Source organism: Hibiscus syriacus, unplaced genomic scaffold (assembly GCF_006381635.1).
Source record: "Hibiscus syriacus cultivar Baekdansim isolate YM2019G1 unplaced genomic scaffold, ASM638163v2 tig00015426_pilon, whole genome shotgun sequence".
Taxonomy (NCBI): Eukaryota; Viridiplantae; Streptophyta; class Magnoliopsida; order Malvales; family Malvaceae; genus Hibiscus; species Hibiscus syriacus.
In genome coordinates, this window is record NW_024062362.1 from 638,872 (window position 1) to 647,803 (window position 8,932).

General features: G+C 35.7%; 1 protein-coding gene across 2 annotated transcripts; it reads right to left on the reverse strand.

The window, feature by feature from the left end:
• Positions 1 to 5,315: 5,315 nt before the first annotated feature.
• Positions 5,316 to 8,355, reverse strand: LOC120207856 (NAC domain-containing protein 62-like). 2 transcript variants are annotated; one of them, XM_039207274.1, is made up of 4 exons: positions 7,756 to 8,355; positions 6,640 to 6,939; positions 6,214 to 6,564; positions 5,316 to 6,002 (listed from the first exon to the last, which is right to left on the reverse strand). In XM_039207274.1, exons 1-4 carry the CDS (start codon positions 8,200 to 8,202, stop codon positions 5,421 to 5,423), a joined length of 1,680 nt encoding a protein of 559 aa, XP_039063205.1. In that variant the 5' UTR covers positions 8,203 to 8,355; the 3' UTR covers positions 5,316 to 5,420. The 2 variants fall into 2 exon arrangements, with proteins under 2 accessions (XP_039063205.1, XP_039063206.1); XM_039207275.1 differs by having other exon boundaries at positions 5,316 to 5,960; positions 6,271 to 6,564; positions 7,756 to 8,354.
• Between the last annotated feature and the right edge of the window lie 577 nt (positions 8,356 to 8,932).

The following is an 8,932-nucleotide window of genomic DNA, read 5'->3' on the forward strand; positions in this document are numbered from 1 at the left end:
TGCTATCCACTCTTCTGGGGTGTTTCCTATACCAGCATTTTGAAAGGCTTGACTGACCTTCTGGAAGTCTTCATGTATGGTTTCCATTTTGGTGCTCAATTTATCGTTTTCAGTCTTCAAATGACGTATTTGAGCTTCAAACCTCAGCAAATCTTCTTCTCTCTGGGCGCTCCTACTGATATTCTTACCTTTGAAGACTTTTGGTATTAATCTATCAGGACCCTCGGTTACCAAACTAGGTCGATCATTTACCATAAATTGTAAGGTTCCATGATCCAAAAGACTTTGGACTCGGCGTTTGAAGGCAAGACAATTCTCGATAGTATGTCCTTGAGCTCCGGTATGATATTCACAATGAACGTTGATGTCATACCAATTTGGATACGGAGGTTGGAACGGTTTTATATAATATGGATCCACTTCTCGTGCTTCAAGTAGCTTCTCATACAACTCTTTATATGATATGGGGATAGTATCAAGATGAGAACCACCTTTTGTCTTGGATTGGACCTGAGTTTTAGACATCAGGAGTAGACCAAACTTTGATGATTTCTGATTACATGATTTCTTCTCTTCTCTGGGAGCTTGTACAGTCGTCACCATTTCTTTGGTATCTCCAGACGATTTGTGAATACGAATGATGACTGTCTGTAATTTCTCAAATTGGTTAAGAATCGAAGTCCCTTGCGTATCTGAAACTGCAGAGTTAGGTTCATTGAGCTCTCTCTCTTTCTGTGCTGGAATCTCTTTTTCTTTGGCCAAAACAGATATTCTATCCATCATCTTGGTCATCTGCTCTCTTATTTCTCGTATCTCCTTTTGCTCTTCAATGGTCATACGATCTTTGGGTGCATAGCTTGCTTCTATCCTCAGAGTTTCCTCAGGATGTCTTTCTTTGGCTGCATCATATTTTGTTTGATCACAAAACTTTTTGTCCATTTACAATTTCTTTCCAATATGATGAACAGTCTTTCAAGTAAACACCTTTTGGTTATGCTATGATCATGCAATGCAAACAAAAGAAATGAGAAAAAATAAAATAGTTAGTACCAACTAATGAAAAAAATCTATCTATCAAGGTATAAATCTTAACCTCATGCTTTCTAGTTCCATGCTTTGTTTGGAAAATTTAACCTAACCGCATGATTTTTAGTTCGTAGGCATTTATTTAGAAAAAATAATAAATTAAAAAATTAAAAGCTAAAGCTTATTTCTCCTTTGTGTACACCTAAGGACAGAGTTTCAGTACTGTCTTAGATCAGGAGAAGTTATAAGGTTTATTACATGTAGGGTTTTAGTTCTAGGAGTAAAGGTACTCGAATTGTCCTTGTTAGTGCCCCCTTGGGCTATCAAACCCTCAATCCTAGTCCATTACAGACTTAAGCGGATCGAGTTCAATTCGAGGGGATACATTTCTCTATAACTAACACGGAGAATAAATTCTCACGAAGACATAGAGCGTATGAACCCCGAAAGTTACTTGCTAGGTCTGACACGGAGAATAAATTCTCACGAAGACGTCGCTTTCTCTCCCACTTAAAAGGGACAAACTCAATTATAGAGCTTTATGTTATGCAATGCAAGTGTTGTGTGTGAGGAGAAATGTTCAAACCTCTAACAAATAAATAATAAAATTTAATATTTGAAAATAAAGCATTAAATAACATATAAATATTATGAAAATAATAAGTATATATATAAAAATTTTGAAAAGAAAGAATTAAAAATTAAATATATGAATTTTTAATTTTCTAATTGATAGAGACAAGTAATAATTGGTTTTAAAGTTTGACCAGTTCCCAGTGGAGTCGCCAAGCTGTCGTAATCGGTTTTCGTCCGGGCACGAAATTTTACTTGGCGAGAAAATTGATGTGAATAAATGGTTTTGAAAATAATTTGGGAGTCGCCATCGGCCTTTTGGGTCAGGTAGGTCGAATACCTAAAAATTATCTTTTAACAGAGTTTTTAAGAAAACATTAGCTAAAAGATGAACTGATCTGCGTTTTAACCAAAAATTCGTTCTTTTTAATAATAAAAAGGGATTCGTGGTCGGTTACGTTTAGGGAAGGATTAGCACCCATACAACGCCCAAAATTGGTACTTTTTAATTATAAATTGTCTCTATTATTAGAAATTTAAAAATTCAAAATATATGTAATTTATAATTATGTTATTTCAAATTTTATTAATATAATTTTTAAGAAAATATATTAATTTATAAAAATATTTATTTATTTAGAAATATCAGAAAATGACTTCTAGGTGCCTTAAGACAGTTCTTTTCTTAATATTAATAAATAAATGTTAATAAAACATTTATCTTAAAATAATTAAAATATATTAATATATGATTTATAAAAATAGGACATTTATTTATTTAAGAATATCAGAAAAGGACTTCTAGGTATTTTAAGACAGCTATTTTCTTAGATATTAAAAAATAAATACATATCAAAATATGTTTATTTTTAAAAGTAATTTATAAAATTAAATTTATAAATAGGATTTTTATTTAATAAACGAATAGAATAAATAAATAAATATTATATAAATATGTTTATATAACTTAATAATAATAATAATAATCATGAAGATAATAATTTAAACATATATCAAACGTAATAATAAAATAAAATAATAATAATTAAAATGAAAGAAATTAAAAGTAATAATATTAAAAACTAATGGATCATATTCATAAATATATGAACTTAAAAATGTAAAAATAATAAAACTTATGGTTAAAATTAAGATTATATAAAATTTAATGATCAAATTATAAAATATAAATATTTAAGAGACATGGTTAGAATTATCATAAAATATAAATACTAGTAGTGTAATTAACCATTATTTATTTAATCAGTGATTAAAATAGAAATATTAAAATTAATAGGGACTAAATGTGATATTTGTCCTAAATATATTATTTAATACTGGTAAGGATTAAAACATAATAAAATAAAATTTGAAGACTGAATTAGAACATTCAGAAGTTAGTTTTAGTGACTAAAATGAATAATTATAAAACTCGGATGGCTACGGAAGGGGTTTAGCCATACATGTAAATTACGCATATACTCCTTCCCAAAACGACGTCGTTCGGGAAGGGGTATAAATCCCCAAACGACTGGCCCGAAGGGCCAGCTCTCTCATTCTCCTTTCTTCCTTCTCTCTCAACACTGAGAGAGAGCCAGAATCCTCTCGCCTCTCTCTTCAATCCTCCAAACGGAGGTTGGTCGGCCACCGGCTGATAGCCATACTCCGGCACCGACACCACTGCCGGCCACCACCCACGGTGGCCGGAATATGCAAAAAATACCCTAATCTTAAAGATCTACTTGCCACGAACCCGAATCTAGCATCATTTTATCCTAAAAACCCTTAGATTTTCTTAAATCTAAGAAAATACCTTCGGTATTTTCGGTTCTCCGACAAGATGAGAAGGCTCCGATGATCGCATCTCTATTGGTAAGCTTTTCTCCTTTTTCTTTCTTTCTGTTTTATGGATTTTGATGGTTATTGTGTTATTTTCCTCTGACTTCTTGGTTGATGTTCGTATCTTTTTTTTTCTTGCTCTCTGTGGCTGTGTGTGGTTGCTGCTTTGCTTGCCCTTTCTTCATTTCTGTCCCCCTTTTTCTTTTGCAGGATCCGGTGGCTTTTATAGCCACCACCGAGCCATGCTCGGACCGGTCTAGAGGGGGAAGTTCGGTGAGTCACCGAACTATGTGGTGACTCACTCCTAGAGCAGCAACGTGGGTGGCCATCTGGCCTTCTGGAGACTTCGGCGATGGTGGTGTCGTGGCAGCAAGGCGTCATCGGCTGCTGGTTGGGTCACCTGGCATTGAAGGTGTCGGTTGGCAGATAAACGGCGGCCATGTGGCCTTCTGGAATCTTGGAGGCGGCTGGGGGCTAGGGTTTAGAAACCCTAGCTGAAACCCCCAAATGTTTAGGGTTTCTGGTTGGTCTGGGCCGATTCTGTTTTGTTTGTAACTAGGCCGGTCCAGTTTTGTTTGTAACTGTTTGTAAATAATATAATAATATTTAATAATAATAAAAATAATAATAATAAAAACAAAAATAAAAAAATTAGTGTTTACAGCATCCATTTAGCTTCAATTCAAGATTTTCATGAGTGGACTAAACACATTGAGGTCAACTGTCATTTCATTCGAGATAAAGTTCGACAAGGCTTCTTAAAACTGTTTCATGTTCGATCTGAAAATCAGCTGGCCGACATTTTTACGAAGGCTCTTAACTCGCCTACGTTTTCTTCTCTCATTAGCAAGATGGGACTTCTCAACATCCACCAGTCTCCATCTTGAGAGGGGGCTATTATAGTTAGTATTTTAGTTAAGCAGTTACGGGTGAGAGGGGGCTATTATAGTTAGTATTTTAGTTGAGCAGTTACGGGTTAGTTACATTATTAGCTAAGTTAGTTTTCTGCCGTTGATCTTGTATGATAAATTTGTATATAAACTTCTTACCAGTTTGTATTCTTTTAGATGTCGAGGGAGAGATGGAAGGTTTCATCTCGATTGATTTTTTTCTGTCAAAAGGTATCACATGTTCATTGTACCAATTGTTGATGGTAACAAGTTTATCTCATTAACTGTTAGCAATTCATCTATTCTGATTTGAACGAAAAACAGTACCCGATTAAATAACAAACGCATCGATATTTCTTTATGAAAGAGTTGAAAGTATATGGTGGTGGAGATGTAGGGTTAAGCAAGAGAAGAAAGTGGAGAGGCCCTCTTCAAGCTTTTTCTCAATGTATAAATACCTTGGCTATAGGATGGCTAGTGTCAGACCTATGATGACGATGTCTATCTATAGGTTGATTTAAACAAGATGCTTATAGTTGTTAAAACATGATCGACTCTGATACAACACGTAAGACTGACAGAGGTTTAATTGTGGGACTATGGCCATCTGAGAAGTATGGGACCTCAAATGAATAGTAAACGAAGATACTATTTTCGAAGTATATCTCAGGGTGTAACAAATTTCTTTCTCCTTTTGCAAATTCACAATTTTAAATTCTAAATTTTAAATCTCGTTCCACTGAAGTATACCCTTGCAAATTCACTATTTTCCCATCTGTGTTTCAGAACTGTCAGTTTATGTTCCTGTAAATCTTCGAAAACGAATGGTTTTAGGCAAAGTATAAAACTATGTACTCAATGAAATCATATTACCAGTAGTGTTCCTCAATGGCAGCCTTTTCTGAAGCAATATGCAAAAACTCTGAAACAAATGTCATATATACTGCATAAACAGATGCTCTGTCTATTACACTGAACATATATACTCGTGTTATTACATACATAATTGTTACTATTAAAAATCATCACCTCGGTTCTTAAAAATAGGATTCTATGAAGCATGTCAACTATACACGACGAAATATGGGGTCATCAAACTGCAAGATTCATTTTGCTAACCAAAACTATAAGCAAGATGAATATCACAGTTACCCAAAAGATAACACCAAAGGGCGTATGCCGGCGACTGGCGGAAAACTTCTTCGAGCAACGAGATGGAATCTCTTCAAAAACTGAAACAATGGTTTTCGACTTCAATACACTTTTTTCGCTCGACTCAGAAAGGAATGTTTCCTGGGGTTTGTCCATGGACACAACTGGCTTTGAATCTTCATCTTTTCCTTCACTAAAGTTATTCATTGCATTAGGAGGGTAAAGAGTGCCAACTTGAAGTTTACATTGCAGGCGTATTCTTCTCGGGGCATTGCCCTGCATCACAGAATTCTCAATGTTTGGCCGACTTCGAGCAGGACGAGGCCTTATCCTGATTCCAGTGATAGCATTATCAAGATTACAATCTGCATTTGCATGATTGCTCGATTCTTCTTTACGGTTTAACACATTTTGCAATGGCAGAGTACCAGAAAAGCTAACGTCTTCGCTTGTTGGGGTCGTGCAATCTTGTGCAGTGGCTTTAATCTCTAAAGGAGCTCCGTTGGCAGTTTCTGTCCCAAGCTGTTCCAAGGGAAAACTCTCGATTTTAGGAAAATAACAGATTAATCGGAATGAAAATTGGACCTAATGCATGAACATGAAAATATTAAATTATGCATGTAATGCATGCCATCATAATTCGTAAGCCATTGTGAACCACACTGGCATGAATCACGACACCATACGAGGTTTAATGCGAAGCAAGTACGATACGACCAAGGCTGCCACTCACCAATATTTGGGCTTCAGCTTCTGATTTACTGCATGATATTCCATCCATAACAGTGGCCAAGGCTTTGGGGATTTCACTTTGAAGAGCTGAATTTTTCTGATTGCCAGAGTCAACACTGTAGTTGTCATCAGAATTGTTTAGGATAGAATCCAAGAAATCAGAAATAGAGGCCTCATTTTCATTTATATCATGCTCCAACTCCGTTTCACTGAAATTGTTCCCAACATGACCTAACATCCAAGGTGCTCCCTCTGCTTCAATCTGTGAGTGCAACGGAGAAAAGAGTTCGAAATCCAGTGGCTCCACCACGGGAACATAAAAATGATTTAAAGCTTCTTCCAGTGGATCAACCTGAAATTGGACAACATAAGTTCTACAGCAATTATTACAAAAATCTGAAATCCATATTCAGCTTCCTTTTCTAACCTCTGCAGGCACTAATCCCCTCCCTTGACTCAACACGCCATAAGCTTTCGAGCCATTGATATCGCACTCTAATGTAGGTGCAACTGTGCTAGAAATCACTTCATTTGGCAGGCTCCCAGGACAAGTTCCATTGCTATTAGGAAATTTTTGGGCCACCCCTTCCACTGCAGGCGAGTCTTGAGGCCCTTCTAACTCAGACTGCATATCTTCAGTAGGAGAAGATGCAACAGGATCAACTTCATTTATATCTTCAATGCTATCATCTTGTTTCTTAAATAGACGACAAATCACAAATGGATTCTGCACAAGGAGGGAATGCAAGATCAACGAATATGTGAAAATAACTATAACGGCAAAATTTTTAGATAATGTAGTGGGAAAAAGGAATGGCTCATATAGGTGCAGGGAAAATTATTTTCTCAACTAGGGGTAGAATAAATAATATAAGGGGGAAGACAGCCGGATAATCTGGCGACGTATGGAAGGCATGGCCTTCCCCAGGCTGCATGTAGTCTGAACACCAACCTTAGCATAGTATCAACCTAAAAGAAGCCGTATCTTTGGGAAGACCGTCGGGATACCTGACGTCTTTAGAAAGATGCCTGAAAGACTCGGTCTTCTGAGTTGATACTCTGCTAAGGTTGACGTTCAGACTACATGCAGCCTGGGAAGACGTCGTGTCTTCCAAACAACGGCAGGTGGTCCAACCGTCTTCCAATGCACTCACTGTACATTCCACCCTAATTAAAAAAAAAATTCCAACACCCCGTTCTTTTCCCCCCAAAATCATCAAATTTGCCTAACTATAGCCTAATGAGCACTACATTCAAATAAAGCAACTACTTCAACATATCATCACAATTGACCTGGCCAAAGAAATACATTAACACAAATAATCGTGTACTTTAAAAAGAGAAAAATAGGCCATCGACCAAATTAGAAAGGGAAATCGATGCAAACGGACTCGGAAAATCTTGCACCAGACTATCAACCACGTCAAGGAATTCATGATTTCAACTAAATTCCACTACCCATATTCAAAATTGACCTTTCATCTTCAATTCTCATAATAAAAAACAGGGTTCACTAAACGGAAACTGGATTCGAAAGAAGAACCTGTCCAGGCTTGGTGCCGTCAAGTTGAGTGAGCGTAGTACGATACTCATGCATAACCCAGTTAGTTCGCTTTCCCCTTGGAGCCCGGCCGGTATAAAAGACGAGAGTTTTCTTCATGCCGATCAAGCTGGACCCAGACTTGATCTTGCGATCCTTACCCGTAGCCTTCCAGTAACCGGCCTCGGTGGCCCTATTGAGCCTATTTCCGCTCGGGTACTTTCGGTCGAGCGGACAGAAGAAAAACCACTCAGGATCACGACTTTGTATAGCAGACAAATCAGGCAAATCCCAGGGCTCACATTTACAAACATCGATTTCACGAATGACCCAAACTTCATCGCTTCGTTCCCCGTTGATCTTGGAGCGTAGATAAAAATCGATCAGTTCCTCGTCGGTTGGTCGGAAACGTAATCCGATGGGTAGAGAATTCAGTGACAGAACAGCCATGACAAATGTTGCTAACAGAAGAATATAAAATCGAGATTTTTTAGAAAAAATATTGTTTTTTTAAACAGGTAACCCTAAGAATTAAAGAAAAGGGGAAAAGAGAAGATTCAAAAAGGGAATTATTAGTTTGGATTAAGAAAGAAGATGGCCGATTCACTGACTCAGTTCAGAGTAGATAGGGAGGAAAGAGCATAGAAAGTACGTCGTCGATTCTTTTATTTATTTTTTATTTTCATTTACTTTAATATATAATTAAAAAAAAGACGTTATTAATTTTATTATTATTTTTTTAATATTTTCGGTAAAAAATTATTAGAAATATATATATATATATATATATGTATAAGTAGAAATATTATTATTTCTTTCTAAAATATTAATATTTTTTAACATTTCCGATAAGTTACTAATAATAACAAAATCAGTAGAAAAAATAACGTTTTAGGTAGTGTTTTATCGGATATGTTAACAAAACCGATAAAGCGTCCAATAATAACAAAACCGATAGAAATAATAATGTTTTCAGCTATTTTTTTATCAAAAATATTAAAAAATAATAACAAAACCAGTAACATTTTTTTAATTGTATATTAAGACTGCTTTTCCTAATATTCCACGTATTATTTATTTATGCTTTTACCATTATGTCTCTAAATACAAGATTTCCTCTTACGTTTATTATAAGGGTAAACTATTGTATTTATAAATTTTCTTATATATTTTTAATCAC